Here is a 16,630-nt window from a genome sequence, read left to right as displayed (position 1 = left end):
TGTGGCCCCTAAATACCCACACAGACACAGAAACGCTGAGGGGAGAGGCTCTTTGTGCCCGATGGAGATCTGGGGCACAACTTTGCCGGGAACAGCTTGCTGGCCATGGTGTGATTTCAGCGACACAGTCCTCAAGGAACAGATTTTCTTTTCTTTTTGTCAGAGCCATTCAGAAAGGAGGAGCTGGCTGCCTCCCAGCAAAGCCCAAGCTCTCTGCCTGCAACCAGTGGAGCCGGAGACCGGCATCCAACAGCAGAGATTAAACAAACTGGAGACTGTAGAAGCTACCTTAGATGGGAAAATGCTGAAGAAAGGAATAGGTTGCCTTGGGACCAGGGAGGTTTTGCCATGGCTGTCTTGCCTATATAAGGGCTGTGCAAGCAGGGCTGGGGAAACTGCCTGAACAGCACCCAAATGTCTACAGATGGCAGCAAATTCTTAGTTTTCGCTGGGGAGTCTCTCGAGCAGGGCTGAAGGAGCTGAGTGGAGGAGGGCCCAACGCCTGCATGCACTCCTTGCAGAGAAACTACTTCACAGATACTTTTTTTTTTTCCCCAGGATAGCGGGTTGGGGTTTCATTTTGTAACAAACTGTGGCTTAAAGGAAGGACACGGAATAGACTTGGCCTAGCACCAGCTTAGGCAGTAATGCTCCCTGTGAGCTGCGAGGCTTTAGTCACGCACGTGAAAACCACCTCTGTGTGCCAGGCAAAACACATTCATAACCACTGGTATTCTTGAGTGATCTCTTGTCAGCCTTCTCTCACTGGTGTCCACACTGACAGGGCTTGACTGATGCCTGCAAGCCCGTGCTGTCCTCCACTACTATCCCCTCTCCTTTCCTCCTCTGCTGACATCCCTCAGCCTGGATCCTGCCCATCGGGCAAGAGGAAAAGCAGCAAAACAAAGTGTATGTAATTCCCCAGAGTGGTGCGGCACAAAATCAGAGAGGAACTACACAAAGAGCTCAGGGTGATGGATGCAGCCAAGAGAAACCTGGGACTCTGCAGGGACTTGCGATACAAATAAATCACTGCAAGCGTGACAAACACTGAATTGGAATGCAATTGCTGGGCGGTCCCACGCCCCTTGGCCAAATCCAAGTTCACACTCAAGGGTCTTACACTACTTTTCTCAGCCAAATCAAATAATGACAATTGCTGTTCCTTGTGGAACATGAAGTGAAGTGAACGGGCTGGGCTCCCACAGCAAGTCACTGCCAGAAACGGAGTCTTGTGGCAATCTACCACTCTCCACCAGTGATGCTGGTTTTTCTTCTTAGAGAATTGTTTGCACACTGCAGATAGCAGACTCAGATCTCTTTCAAATGTGGACAACACTCCCACACCGTGGTGAGGCTGGCACTGCAGTCCCCTCCTGGCAGAGAGAGACCCAGGGCTGCTCCTGAGGCTCAGGACCACAAAGGAGCTGAGCTGGCTTTGCTACGGGGTAGCCCAAATGCCAAAACAGATCTTTAACAGTGGAGTCCCGAAAGAGCAGCTAGACTTGCTCAACATTTGCAGGGGAAGCTTGGACCAGTCCCATTCTAATACTACACTGCAGAGTTTGGCAGTATTATGGAGAGGGCAGCCTACTGAAAAAAAAAATAAGTTTACACCCAGTAGTAGGCTCTCCATCAATGCTGTAAGAGATGGCCCCTGAGATTTCTAGCCTAACACCCCTATCTCCAAAGTCTTTACAAAGCCACCTGAGGGGAGATTCTGGCAGGAGCTAATGAGATTGCTTCGCTTTCCTGCGCTCACAGCTATTAGAAATAATTCACTGGTAAATAATAAGCATTTCCTGCATGTGGTTTCAGACTCTTTTCTAAAGCAATAGATTTTACGCTGAGCTACAGCAGCCTAATTTACTCTCTGCTTTGTCTGAAACAGAAAATAAGAACATTATTGACAGATAAGTGCTGGCTGCCCAAAGCGCTGCTCTGGGAGTGAAAACTGAGCAGGGCTTTAATTTTAGGGCCCCAAGAGTCATCAGTGCAGCAGCTGTTTTGAAACCCTATCACCTCTGTCGCTTCAACTCAACTCATGGCTGCCCATTGCAGGCAGCTGAGAAATTCCTCCGTTTGCTATTTGGGTCCCCTCTGGAACACACAATAAAAAACATCTCCTGCTTGGGCTTTTGCAGATTGCAGCAATAGCTAAACGGCACCATCACTCCCAATTCGTGCATGCAGCCCCTAAGAAATGTCAACAGACTTCCTAAAACATGGCTACCGAATTTGACTTCCCAGCTTGGAACTACCTGACCCTGGTTTTCAAAGGGCTGGAAATTTAGGACCCTGTAAGGAACAAGTTAAGTTCACCTTCTCCCCTTAAAAAACATCTACTTTGAAAATTTTGGATAGGCTGATTTGGCCAGAACCAGGAATAGAAGCGGAGAGTGCAGGCTTTCAATGGAAGTTGGTATTAGGTGCTCTGCGCCTTCCCATTTAGAGGGCTCCTCCTGCCCTTTGGCTTCCTCCCCTTCCCAATCCCACCTCCCAGTTGCTTATTTCCACCTGGCTGAAAGAGCAGCATTGCAAGAACCCATCTCGGATCCAAAATGGGCACAGGTCATGCACCACGGGCACCATCGGTGCTGCACGAGTACACCCAGGAGCTGCTCTTCCCAAGGAGGTCTGGGCAGGCCGATACCCTCCTGAGCACCACGCCATGGGCACAAAGCAACAGTGCTGCCGGAGGGAAGGGAGAGCTGAACCTTAACAAGGGCAGGGAGGCGAGAGCTGGGACAGGCCCTCGCTTCAGCCCAGACAGCCCAGATACAGTGGCCTCCGCAGCTTGGGGTGCACGGCGGGGGCTCCCAGCCCCAGCACCCACCCTTCCCGCTGAGCATGCCAAATTAACACCCGCCTGCAGCCCTGGCTTTGCATTAAGAGATGTTGGTATTTCCGCTTCCTACTAGTGAGGAATTTTAGATTATCAGCCCCTCCTAAGAAAACAGACTGTAAAGGAGGATCAAGGCACGCAGAGAGCGCAGACCTCTCTTCCTAGCCCAAACCCTAGAATATCAAAACCGCTCCGGGGGGTGGCACCACACACCCACTGGCTCCTGGTGAGCCCGGGATGGGAGGGAAAGCAGCAGCAGAGGCTGGGGCAAGCAGCAAAGCCAAGAGGATTGCAGCAGCGGAGCCACAACCCGCTGCGCTGTAACTGAAGCAGGACAGAGAAGAGAGGTCTTTCCCAATTTAATCCCAGTGGCTTTGGCATCACGGAGGCAAATCAGCTGCGCAGCTGTGTGCGGCCCAGGGAACGCGCAGCGCCGGGGATGATAAACAGGGCACAGAGAGGGGCCGGGGCCAGGGAAGAAAGGCGACATTGTGCTGCCAACTGGAAACTCCTGAGTTCATAAGACTCTTCTGTCTCCGCAGAGCGGCCTCAGCCCCTCCTCCTGCCTGGCCCAGCTCCCTTGGCTGGGTGACATTCAGCAGCCAGCAGCTGGGCTTTGCTGCAAGCTCTGCTGTGCCAGGCACTTGTGGGAATCCATCAAGACAAGTTAGCAACAAAGCCCCCCTGTCTTGACTGAGCCCCGACACCTGACGGGCACGAGCAGGCAAGGAAGGGATGGAGCAAGCAGGACTAGCTTTGTGCTTTAGTCCTCCAAGGAAAGGATGTTTCCTCTTTAGGGAAGGTTGGGGGCAAAAGGATGTCCTGGCACGATGCTCTAGTTTCACGCGGCACCTATGCACCTGTACAGGCACTGCCTGCAAGCGGCTGTGCTCCTGGACGTCCCTCACACCTCCTTCCAGCAAGAAGGAAGTCCTGAGGCTGCACAGACACAAAGCAGGGACATTTTAAATGCCCCTTGGCACTGGCCAGACCTTTCGCCTCTCAGAGCTGAAGGACAGAGGCTTTTGCAGAAGTAAATGAGAAGGAACAGGCTAACTAGGCACATTTCTGACAATCCTCCCCCCATCCCTACGGCAGTGCCGAACGGTGACGCTCACGTTCCCACAGTGCACGTTCGCCCCGGCGATAGCCAGGCACTTTCTGAATTAACAAAACAAAATGCCCCACATCTCTCCAACCTGAGGAGGTGGTGGTTGACACTGGGAACTGGAAGACTCTGCCCTGGTGCCTGGAAGGGACAGTGGCAGTAGGGATAATGCGCACAGGCACCTTGAGGAACCCAGGACTGAGGCTGAACTCTGCTTTCGCCCATATGCAGGGTATAACTTCATCAGGAATTTCCTATGTGCATGCTTTCCCACCACGTTATCCAAGGCTGATGACATAAGCCACCAATTTAATCTCCTGAAACTGAAAGAGCAAAATTGAAACCTGTCCTTTTCTGGCCATGCTGGCTGCCAGTTCACCCTGCAACCCTGTTAATTATTTATTTTTGTCAGGAATATATTTCACTATTCAAACAAAGCCCAGCTCTCCAACCTGTGTGAGGCAACCTGCTGCCCCTCACCCCAGGAATCAGGCTGCAATTAAGTTCTTAGAGATACTGCAGGGAGGGTACAACAAGATTATAGCTCCTGGGTAATTAATTTGGGCAGAGTTACAGAAAAACTTAATCCTCAGGCGAAGAAAAATTTCAGCTGGTGGTTAAGAGGACAGCTCTGTGTAGAGCTGCGCCCGTGGATCCCTCTCCACCCCGTGCAGCTGTTACTGGTGAACCGCTGGCCTTTGTTTGCAGTCAGAGTGGCTCTGCTGACCCTCTGGGTACAGCCACCGTGCCGCAGCAAGGGCAGAAAATTTTGCCTTGTAGAGAGAAAGGGAAAACCAGTGGAGGCAGCTCACAGGAGCAGCATTAGAGAGCAGGGCTGATGGGGGTGAATGGCAGGGTGTGTGAGTGGGGCAAGGCCACCCAAACCAGCTCCCCAGTCTGGTATCCATACGCCCTGGGTCTCAAAGTCTTCTTGTGGTGTATCTGTGGCACACCACCTGACACAGAGCAGGGCTGGGGCACCCACAAATTCCCAGCCCAGGTGGTCTGAGGCAACAGCCCTGATACCTGGCAGAGCTGTCCTCCTCAAGAGGGAGCAGTGCAGGACAAGGCAGGTGGCACGCAACACCTTTCCAGGCGTGGGGTCATCCTGCCCAGCACACCCCAAGTCCTGCCCCTTCCCCTTGGCCAGCACACCTCTCCACTCGCTCCCGCCATTGGCAGTGTTGCACCGGGGCAGCAGCTTTGCAAGGGTGGTGGGTGCCCTGCCCAACACCACAGCACACCAAGGCACAAAGCCACTCCACCAGCAGAACAGAGGCCTTTGCAGATCAGCCTTGTGCTAAATACATGCCTTTGCCCAAACCAGAGCGCACACCCCACCAGCTTAATTTCTAACCCAGTGAAGGCTCATTGCGCGCCACCGCCGGTGGGTTTCAAGACTAACATGCTTTTGAGAAATCACAAGGGAGGGGATCAGAGACATTGGGCAAAGCCTCGGAGAAGCTGGGGGTGTCATGCAGAGCCTGTATTACCTGATGTGGTGGGAGCGGGGAGCAGTAAATGCTCTGTGTCATCCCTGTGTGCAGCAGCAGTCCTGGCCCCGACATTGTGCTTGTCAGCAGCTGCTCATCTGGGAGGCAGCCCTGCTCGAAAGGCCCTGAGACCAGAGGAAGCCCCCAGGCTCCAGCTGGAACTGGCCCTCGCCAAAGCCAACACAGCAGAACAGATCAATGGTCTGGCCTGGTTCTGGGCATGGTAGGGTGACTGGTGCTGGCTGCTTCCATGCTTCCAGGAAAGCTCGTGCTGCTGAGCAACCTGCTCCCTCCTCAGGGGAGCCACAGAGCCCGTTCTAATTTGTGTGAGTCTCTAATCACCTTGAGGAATTTAGTGAGCTAACTCCATTAGCCAAATGCCCCCCTGGCTGGTGTCCCTCTCATTATCAGCAGGCTGCATTGCTCCCTTATCTGAAGAGGAATGGCAAGATAAAGAAACAGGGGAGGAAAGGAAAAATGAGGCATGAAGAAAACACAGGGAATGTTTACTCCAGTCTTCGGGGGTCACCAGAGTAGGTCTCTGTTCATCAGAAGTGTCACTGAAGTGGAGAAATCTCTACATAGGACACAGGAGTTGGACACAGGAGTTGGACAGCAAGCAAAAGCCAGAGCAAGAGTAGAGCACGACACTTCTGCATGCCGCACTAATGTATTTGCTTGTTGAATGCTTGGCCCTGCACACTCTCAGCCTTGAATAAACTTCACCTTTCGGGGAGGTTGCAGGCTGCCTGCTCTCAGGGATTTGTGGTTGGATGCTTGGTGCCTTGATGGTTGGGTGAGACGGCAAATTATCAGGAATCTGGACACTCCTGTCTTTCCAGGTGATTACTCGGGTCTCTAAGTGTCATTAAGATATGAGGGGGTGATAGGGAATGGACTTCTAGTGAGGCAAATGAATTTCCAGGCAGAGGTCCCTGCCTGGAAGGGACCTCTAGCTACAGGTCTCTAGCTACAACTCCCTCAAACAATGGAGAAAGGCACCCACCTCTGGGATCCAGCGGACAGAGTTGTCCACAGCTGCATAACTCGATTTATTCCTCCCACTTCTTTGCAGCTCTTGGTTCTGAAATACAAGTAGAGGAAAGTCAAAATAACCTAATAAATGACCCAGCACTGACATCTACACAAAAGGGCTCCAGAAAAAAAAGTGAGAAAAAAAAAAAGTTCCCAAGCTTCCTTTCCAAAGGACGGGCCAGCTATCATGGCCATAGTGGGGTGAAAATGCTCTCCGGCTTTTTTTGCCAGCTAATTTACATGGTGAGCTACCAAGGGGAAAGGATACTGGCACTTTATAACTGTTTGCTAGCACAGAGCTAAAAAGCTAGGTCATTCTCCCTTTCTTTTTTTTTTTTGCCCATCCTTGTTTCAAAAGGTCCAAGCAATAGTTCTTCCAATGCTTCAGGCAACAGCACCAAGATGTGCTTCACTAGAGAGCTATAAACTCTCTCCTCACCTTTCATTTCTGCTTCCAGCTTTCTTAGTGCTACCTTCCTGTGTCACATACCCAGCCAGCTTCAGCCCACCACTGTGGCTTAGCACATCTAAAATAACTTAATGGACTACAGTGGAGTCATTGTACATGCACATTGCTGTGAGTCAGCTCAGATTTTGCCCTGTGGCATGCTCTTTTTCCTGCATGAAGAGAGCTGTCTCGAGGGGCCAGCATTAGAAAGGAAGGTCTACCCTTCCAAATGTTCAGAAGACATCCCAAGCCGCCTCACCTGGTGTCCCAGCTTCTGCGGATAGTAAAACTGAAGGCTTGGGTTCCCACCTGGGACTCGTGCCAGAGCTTTAGCCAGCTCCCTCCAGCTTTCGTACCCTGGGCAGAAAAAACAGAAAGAGATGTCAGAGTACAGGCTAAAAAAAGAAGCCACAGCAGTTACCAGAATAAACTGGTCCTTTGTGAGGCTGAGAGACCTCTCACACTCTGGAATGGTCCAGCAGAGACTAGAACTTGTTTACATTACTTGGAGTTGGCAGACTGACACAGAGAGAGAAATTGCCTTTGTCTTCCTTAAAAGCTCTTCCTTCCTTCTTGTTAATTTGTTATATTAAAGATTCACCATAGTGTTAAAATACAAGTCAGAGATTTCATTAATCACCACAAGACTGGGAGCCTCTTTGTAGATCCCTCAGATAACCCCATTGGTCAAACTGAAGACAACCAATTTTTTTTTTTTTTTAACCAGCAGTCCAAAAGAAAAAAAAGCATAAGACAATAACCAGATTCCTAATTAGTTTAACCATCAAAAGAATATTATTCTGAACATGCACCTATTTGCACAACAAAAGCTTTCAATCTTCTTCTCTTGAAGGAAATGATGGCAAAGAATGCACCTGATGGGACAGTCAGCTGTAATGCCTAAAACATTAGCAGTGATGCAGTTAAGGATGTTGTTATTTAAGTAAGGTCAGCTTCCAGCTTCAAAAGCAACTTTATTTGACATCCCCTTCCCCCTGAGTCTGCTCGATCCAGAGGCCGGGATATATTTTTTCTTTCCTTCTACAGCTCTGTTGGCTCCCAGGGCTTAGAGGGGACAAAGACGAGCAGATACAGTATAACCTCGTAGCTCTCCGTAACCGCCATCCGTATCACTAATGAGACAGTGCTGGTGAGCCGAGCTCAAACCTCCCAGCAGCGTTACGGTGGCTCACACTATGCGGTTTTGAGATCTGCTAAACATTTTGGCATTGAGTCAGCAACTAACCAACCTGCCAGCAGCTCAGCGCTGTGCCCACGCTGCATGACAGCTTAATTGTGAAGAGCACAAGTGCCAAACCCCCCACGAGCACTTGCTTCTCCCAGGCTGGTGGCAGACCAGCTCAATATCCACGTACCAGTCAGCACAGCCAGGCTCTTTGCCCATTTACTTCAAAAATGGAAATAATCCCCAAAGCTCTAGGAGGATCCAGAAAAATTGGCTGCCTTAGTATATAAAGGAAAACATCCTGCCAGCTTCAAGTCTGAGCTTTGAGACAAATGGTCCGAGCCCTCTGCACTGCTGCTGCAGCCAGAAGTGGCAGGGACGTGCTCCGAAGGGTGCAGCACAGTCCACTGCTGGGCAAACCTTTAACGTTTCAGAGACAGTGTACCCATCTTCACCCCACCCACCGTTCTCCACTCTGCTCACCCAACCCAGCAGTACATGAGATGCACCGTGGCTGCAGCAGGAGCATGTTCCACCAGTTTTCTTTGAGGGGACATTTGCAAGCCACGTGATTCAGATCAGCTCCAAAATATCTCTGAGCTACGTAGAGGTCAAGGCAAACCCAAAACAATGCCAGGAACTTGAATTCACAAACAACCCTTTGACAGATCCCCCTCCCTGGCTGTGCTAAGCTCTTGGCCTATTACTGCAACTACAAATAGGGTTACAAAGCTCTGGGTGCTGTGGGGTCTGGTAGAGGTGAGTAGAAAGTGAAGATGTTGAAGCTGCCCCCATGACGTGGACCAAAAAAAAAAGGGACAATTAGTGAAAAGGAAGTACAAGAAATCTGGAAAATGTGAAAGCAAGTAGTCAGAGATGCAACTGAGTGACAAGACAACAAAAGTGTCCTGCTCTCCCAGCACAAGGGTTGGTTTAGACCTGTGGGTTTGATTCAGGCCCTGTTAGACGCTGTTCAGTCACAAATTTCTGATCTAGTTCTTCCCACCCCCAACTGTGATCTGAAGTTATAGGTTTAAGTCTATGACTGAAAATATCAACATCAATATTTACCTTCTGCAGAAGATTTTTCAGTCAGACGCCCTGGATGAGTAACTTACTGATTGATACAGCTAAGCACATCTCATGCTTCACTTCAGGGATTGATTGTCATGGGAAAGAGAGAAACTCCTGTGTCTTCACATAAAATAATGTGTAACTAGTGAACTTCCACCCTGTTCAGAGCAATGAGGCATTTTCAGAGGAAAGAGCCAGAAAAGCGGGGCTGGCTAAATTAAAGAGGAAACAAGTAAAACAGGAATAAAATTTAAAAACGGGAATAAAAGTTGGTTCACTCCAGAGGATTCACTGAGAGAGGACACCAACAGAAACAGTTTTTTTTTTCTTTTGTGCGGAGGGGAGAGATCATTGGGTTCTGTTGTTAAACTCAGGACTTCACTGCTCTGTGAAACAAGCTCACGACGAGGACTCAGGAACCAGCCTCTTCTGGGAAGAGGATGCTGGCCACCACAGCCAGCTGCTCCACCGTGGTGACTCCGAGGCTGGTCTGCTCTTTGGTTCCTGCACACAGCTGGCACAGAGCCCGCCTCACAGCAAACACAGAAGCCCAGCTGTACATGAATGCCAACAGCTGACATTTCTCTTACCCTTGGAAAAGAGAAGAAAGGGGGGCAATTCTCTGTGCTGTACAAATATTTACCTAACACTTCATCAGCCAGGCACAGAAGAGACAAAATAGCTAGGAATGAATCAGGAGGTAGTGATTTCCTTGCTGGGTAATTCGTACTTTGGCAGGCTAATTCCCCAACGTGGTAGGAAATGATTTTCAGAAAACAATAGGATAAACACTCCCCCTCAGAGAAAGTTCTTGGTACTCCAGTTCCTTTCCAAAGGACTGTCATTTCCCTGGGGATCTCCATGGGGCATTCTTGGAGAAGAACCTGGCTTTGCCTGTGCATTGCTCGCTAGGAAGAGGGAAGGAGCTACAGAAGAGAGACAGAGCTCCTCCAGCTTCCTGCAGCCAGAAGACCTGCCAAGGCCAACTGCTGATTGAGGACACAGCAAAGGTTTTCTCCCCAGCACAGGCCACAAGATTCAAGACATCACCTCACAGGTATCCTCTCCTGCGTGACAGCTGGAGAGCAGAGTCCTGCGGCTACGTCCACTGCTCTGTGCCAGGAGCACCAAAGCGAAGTGGTCCACCACAAGTTTGATCCATCCTTGAGGTCTCCATCAGCTCTGCGCAGCTGAGTGCTGGAGCACTTTCTTGATGGCTACTTAAAGTCAAAAAGAACACGCCTGGAAAAAAGCAGTAGGCAGGAACTAAAATACCTCAGCAAACATTTTGGTATTACTAAGAGGGAATGCCAGAACTATTAGCTTTGATGGTTTTCCTCCAGCCGCTCTACAAAACCGGTTCTGGTTAGGATGGGGAAAAGGCAAAACACTGTGAAGGCAGAAATCAAAGGCTTGGGAAGAGCCCATCCCACAGCCAGGTGAACAGGTGAAGATGTTTGCCCAGGCTTTGTTGCCATTAGCCTGTCAGACAGATGCACCAGCCAGCTCCTGGCCTTTCTCTCTTACAGGCATTTGCCTCCCGTTACTTCCCAAAGCACATTGGTTGTCTTCCAAAGCTATTTTTTCACCCAGACACCTCCAAAGAAGGAAACCCTGATGCAGGTACAGCTTGCCAGAAGCAGCAGCCAGCCTTCCTCTCATATACTCCTCCTCCTTTGCATCAGGACCAGCCTCCCCACAGCCACAAGGGATGGTTCAGGGGAGTGATCCATCCAAAATTCATCCTAGAGGAAAGAAAGGCTCATGGCTTTCTGCTGGGCCAACTTGCCCAACCAAGCTGGCTGCGGGCCACACAAGTGCAACAGCAGATCCCAGTAGCCAGGGCAGAACAGCATCCACGCTTCCAGCAACCTGCAGTTACACCACACACAGTGCAATGTCAAACCTGCCCCTCTGCCTGCAACAGCAAACCTGGCACCAGAGCATCATGCGTGGGGAGATTTGTACAATTTTGTGCTGAAAATGACCTGATGAGCAAGGAAATTGTTCTCCAAGGTGCCATGGAAGGGCAAAAGAACAGCCAGATTCATGGCAATGACAGTGGTTTTGTGTAGAGCCCATCCAAACTGTGGTTTTTATCTTCACTCCAACCTCCAGGGAATTTTCCCTACATGTACAACCAGACACTTGCCTGACCCTCTTTCTACAAGCAGACCTCCAACTTTCTTTCTACCTTTGCGCACTGGTGGTCCAAGTTGAACCTCACTGGGACCAGCCACCACCCAGGAAAGTGAGGGTGGCTCTTCTTCAGAGAAAAGAGGTCCTTTTTCTTCTCCCTGTTCCTGTCAGGCAGGCTGGCAGCTGCCTGCTGAGGACCCAAATGCCCATCGGGGTTGAGCTTCCACTGCCTCTCTAGATTTGAGACGGGAAGCCCTCAGGACTTGAGCTCTCTTCTGGAAATAGAGGCAGATGGACACAAAGAAAAGGAAAAGAGGCTCAAGAGGAGGTTGAGACAGATGCTGCATCCTATAGCAGGGACCCCTGCAAGAGGCAGCCAGTCTGGGGCCAGTTGCTCACAGAGCCAGCAGACCAACCATTAAGGGACAGAAAAGCTGTGACAAGAGGAAATAAGATGAAGATCTTTCTTGTCTTGGGTCCAGTCAGGGCCCAGGGCAATGCCTGCCTCCTCTCAGCTATGCTGTTTACTGCTCTCAGGTTAAAAGTCAGCAAAGGAACTTGTAGGAACAGCAAGTGGAGATGGGGAGATCTAATCCAGCAATTATGACTCTGCCAGAGCAATGCACTTGAAGCCTGGCTCAAGAGGAAAAAAAAAATTAAAAAAAAAAAAAAAAGCAGAAAGCTGCAGCCAGAGATAACAGATAGTAGTACCTGGGGAGCTATTAGGTCTCAGGGCAGGAGTGTGACCAGAGCTGCTCTGTCTGTTCAGAAATGGGATCCATCAAGCCACTGTTGTGCCCCTGGCCCCAGCCAGCACTCCAGGTTTCAATCAGTCTGTGAAGGTACCTGGCAATTGTGCAAGGGGGAAATCCCAGACCCACTCAGGTGATCAGCTTCCCCTCTGAAGGACGAGATTTGATTACCCCGCTGTTGTTACTGCTGCTTACATAGCTGCAAATGCTATTAATGCCCGTACACCAGCCAGCCCTTCTGTAACCCTGCTAAGCAATTTCACTCAGCAGCCTCAGGAAACGGCACGTCCACAGGATGGTTTGTACAAAAAGCATTTTCCTTCTGATCCGAGACTGTCCACCTCCTCTTTTGCGGCAAGGACAGGGCAAGAAAAAACTGGCAGGTATGAGGCAGGGTTTTGTTCTTCATTACCCGCAGTGCCCACATTACCTGCAGTGCCCACAGACCCCTCAGCACGGCATGATGTTTTAACTCTCTCTTAGGCAGTCTTATTTCTCCTCCTCTCCTGGCTGAATTTTTTTCAACTTGCTATTATCCCATGGGACTTCAGTGTGATTTGAGGTCTGTCCCAGTATTATTCCTGGCTGAACAGCTATGGAGGTGCATTACCCAATACTCCCAAATATTACTATTAGGTGCCTTGCAAACATACTAGTCCAAAAGACGCTGGGCAAGTTTACTTGAAACCAAACGTGACACAGGAGCTCAACTCAGGGAGCTATTTGCAGTCTCTCCCATGCATATCCATCAAGCCTCCTGCCCCAAATGTAAGCCTCAACTCTACCTCCTGCCTCACTTACTCTCATTTACACTATACCCCACTCACATAGGCAGCGCACACAGGCCTTCACCCTGCCATGTGATGTTAGGTGGCATGGGCAGTGAGCTGGACCATAGCAACCAAACACTTCTGGCTAGTGAGATCATGGGGACAAGCTGCCACGCTGTGCTGCAACATGGTTTCGTGGCTGCAGCTGGACAGAGGCCATCTTCTTGTGACCTCACCAAGGCAGTGCAGCATCACCCTCTGGGGATGAAGGTATTTAGGGAGTCTGACAAGCCTTTCATGCACCAGAGCAAACCCCTTCTGCTAACGCCGTGTTGCAGGGGAAGCAACACCCACCTCCTGGTCTACCACACACACACATGTATGCACCGCACAACGCCAAGTGCACCAAGCATAAAGATGAAGTGTAAACTGACCTCCTAAAAACAGAGATGGCGGGGAAGGATAAAGTGGAAAGGAACAGCCAATGGTTTCTGGCCATAGGGGTGAGTGAAGGTTAGGTCAAGTCATGAATCACAGACAGAGGGCCAGAGAAACAAACAAAAAAAAAAAATAATTCAAGGGTAGAGTCGGGCCAAGAGAGTTTCTCTAACTACTTATTTAATCAATAAAAGGCATAGGCGGAAAAGAGTGAATTCCTTTCCCTCAGCTCAAGATAAGAACAAGACTCTTGGAGTTAAAAGGATTCAAGAATTCTGGTGTTGCAGAGAGAGCCCTGCAAATCTTCCCATTTCTGGTTAGCACAGAATCCTACAAATGTGATTGCTGGCCTCCTCCAGCGATAAATCAGAAGTTAGAAACTGTTTGTGCAGTCATAAATTACTCCATTTCTCCTCTAGTTACAACTCTGATTCACTGCTTTGTGAAGCCGCACGGCTTTGCTGCCTGTGAGTTTGCAAACTCTGACAATAAGCTGCAGAACATTAAAAGTACATGAAGTACGACAGAGGAAAAGAGCACAGCACTCGGGAACAAGAGAGGAAAGTCAGCAGTTGTAACAACCCAGGGTGCTCAGGCAGTCTCACCTCCAGACTTATCCACTAAATAACACCTTGCTGCTGTTGCCCTCTAGGTATAGGAAACGTATTTCATACAGGAAGGGCAGAACTGATAAGCAACTGCTGGGGCACTAATCTGTTTTGTGGAAGATAAAATTCAAATCTTGCTTCTGCCACTAAAATTTTCCCTTACCCTAGTGAAGTAATGAAATCCACCTGTGCCACAAGATTATCTGGCAAGTGCTGCCTAACTTCTGAGATGTCTGTGAGGATACATGTGTGGAGATACAATGCTGGATTTGAGTGAGAAAGCCAGTTGCTGCCAGTTGCACTGTCCTTCAAAACGACAGGCTTGAGCTCATAAACCAGCTCCAGAAAGGCCTCCACTTCAACCTAGTGTAGATTAGGGTAATCTGACTGCCAATTGTGGCTTATCTGCACTTCTCAAGCTGAAGGCAGAGGCGGTTCCGGAGCCCATGCCAGCACAGAAGGGCGTTCATGTCCTGTAGCCGGCTGAGGTGCGCAGCCACGGAAGGACAGCTTTGGCTGTGCAGCTGTAATCCCCTGCACGGGGTGGTTAGAGACAACAAGGGGCCCTGAGCAATGGAGACATGTCCTCTACTGCCCATCATCAACTCTCCAACCATGATGCTTAATCCCTCCTCACCTTCCTCTCTTCTGCCTCTGCAAAGTTGCACTAAAGACCCCTCAAGGATTAGACTGGGGAAGGGGAAAGAGCAAGGCACAGAGGCAATGTTGATTCAAAGGAAGCCTGAGAAGATGAGCACCTACTGCTGCTTTTAGAAAGATAAGATAAAGACCATGATGTTGGCACCGCTACCTTCCAGAGCAAACGGGGGAGAAACGCTTTCTGTTCTGTTCCTCTTTCACAGTAATCCACAGGTCATCTTAACCACACAAAACACATGCTTTTAAATAATCAAATATGTTTTCAACATTATGGCCATAATAGTTGTGCAGTTAAACTAATTAACTACTGGCAAGTTCAACTCTTTAATTTACAGAACGCATGGCAGTTGCCCTGCAATTACAGCGTGCATATCCCCAAAATGTTGTGCTGCACACAGGCTGACTCTGCATCTGCCTCCTCGTAAGGTTACTGCCATCAAAACCAGTTTCTCACATTTTATGTTCTTCATGCACAACAACAGATTTCTCAAAACAGGCACAGCCAGTGCTAAAAAGAGCTGCTTCCAGGCATACCAAGATTAAGAGTATTTGAGTAGTTCACATCACGGTATCACACTTATCAAGGCAGGTTTTTGCCAGTCATTGCCTTTAAAACATGGGATTTGCATCAAACCATTTACTGATGGGAGATCAAGATGTTTGGCTTGTTTGTACTACAATACTTGCAGTGCTTGGAAAAACTGGCAGGTTGACAGAAGAGCACAGAATCAGGTGTTCTGACACAAGTCTAAGGTTTTTTTTTTTATTCCTGCTTTTAAGATCAAAATAATTTGCTACTTTGTGGACTCCAGATTCATACTTTTGGGGTTTGTTTTTCCCTCTCCTTCTTTTTTTTTGGGTAAATGGTAACATCTGACACTATTTTTGGAACAAAAATACCTTTAATCCTGGAACATCTACATGGGTTTCTACCAGTTCACTCTCAGTGACCACATCCTCAACTGCTGACTCACACTCTGCAGCTCTACATACAGTCTGCCTTTTTTTTTAAATAAAAATAACAACTTAAAAAAATTCCTGTCTGGCCCTCAAGGTGACTAGCATGAAAAGCAGATGTTTCACCTGGTTATGATCACTGAAAGTGGTACTTCTGGCACCCTCCCCTTTGTCTGGAAGCACCAGCGACGCCATGCCCTTAGAGATACGAGAGGCAATAACGGCCTATTCTACTGCGCTAACAAGTTAATTAAAGCTATCGTTTGCCTCCATATATCACCAGCTCAGTGCAGCAAATCATACGCACAGCACTCAGAGACAGACTCGGGAGGCTTCCTGCCCACTTTTATTCATACGTGCAGTATCATCATTAACAGCAGTCAGGACTTTTGCAAAAAGAAGCACATTTCTAAATGCTGTCAACTATTAACAGATCTGTTGCTTTGATGTCCATGGTATCTGAATAAATACAATTAATAAGAAGCAACATATGTATGATCTGGCTTCCCTCCCCTGAGCACAAGGAGGTATCGGCAAAAATAAACAAAGAAAACGGCAATTCTATGCTCAGTCTTTGCCATCTGTTTTTCTCTTTGCAACAAGACTGTGCCCAAGAAAGTTCAACAAGGTCATCCATGCAGCTTTCAGAAAGCTTTGGTAAGTGCATTTTTCTCAACTGATCCAAACACAGCAGCATATAGACTGCTCAAAGAGCTTTCCAAGAGATACTTTTTTTAAACAGGAGCTCTGTAGGATGTGAAACTGAGCATCAACTGTGCAACAGATCTTCAAGTCAGCATTTCTTATTGCTTTACTGAACATAGCTAGCACATTACTTCTTTTATCTTGCATGGGGATTTTCGTAAAGACTCAACAGCTTGCCAGTTCCATGTAGATGCAGCATTCCCAAAATACCTGCTTGCAGCTTGATTTTCAGTCAGGTTCTGAGTAACTTTTTTTCCTGTAGAAAATGTCATCCACTGCTTTTATGGAAAAAAAAACCAACCCCACACCTTACTTATTTCTCTACTTGCCATTTCTATTTGCCATTTTGCTCAAAGCTGCCACAGCCATTTTCTTTCCCTGAATTCACCTCAAAGGCAGTAATCCACTTCTG

General features: G+C 48.8%; 1 protein-coding gene across 1 annotated transcript in view; it reads right to left on the bottom strand.

Annotated features, from left to right (window-relative positions):
• B4GALNT3 (beta-1,4-N-acetyl-galactosaminyltransferase 3) overlaps positions 1-16,630 on the bottom strand; it is a 68,989-nt gene that overhangs the window by 19,943 nt on the left and 32,416 nt on the right. Inside the window, exons 2-3 of the mRNA XM_086747056.1 lie at positions 7,189-7,286; positions 6,453-6,530 (exon numbers count right to left, since the gene is read on the bottom strand). Coding sequence (XP_086603182.1) covers positions 6,453-6,530; positions 7,189-7,286 — 176 coding nt within the window. The remainder of the gene's footprint in view (positions 1-6,452; positions 6,531-7,188; positions 7,287-16,630) is intronic.

The sequence above is a fragment of the Chlamydotis macqueenii genome, chromosome 1 (genome assembly GCF_036417535.1).
Source record: "Chlamydotis macqueenii isolate bChlMac1 chromosome 1, bChlMac1.mat, whole genome shotgun sequence".
NCBI classification, from domain to species: Eukaryota; Metazoa; Chordata; class Aves; order Otidiformes; family Otididae; genus Chlamydotis; species Chlamydotis macqueenii.
The sequence above is the reverse complement of the archived record's forward strand: the minus strand, read 5'-3'. Positions and strand labels throughout refer to the sequence as shown.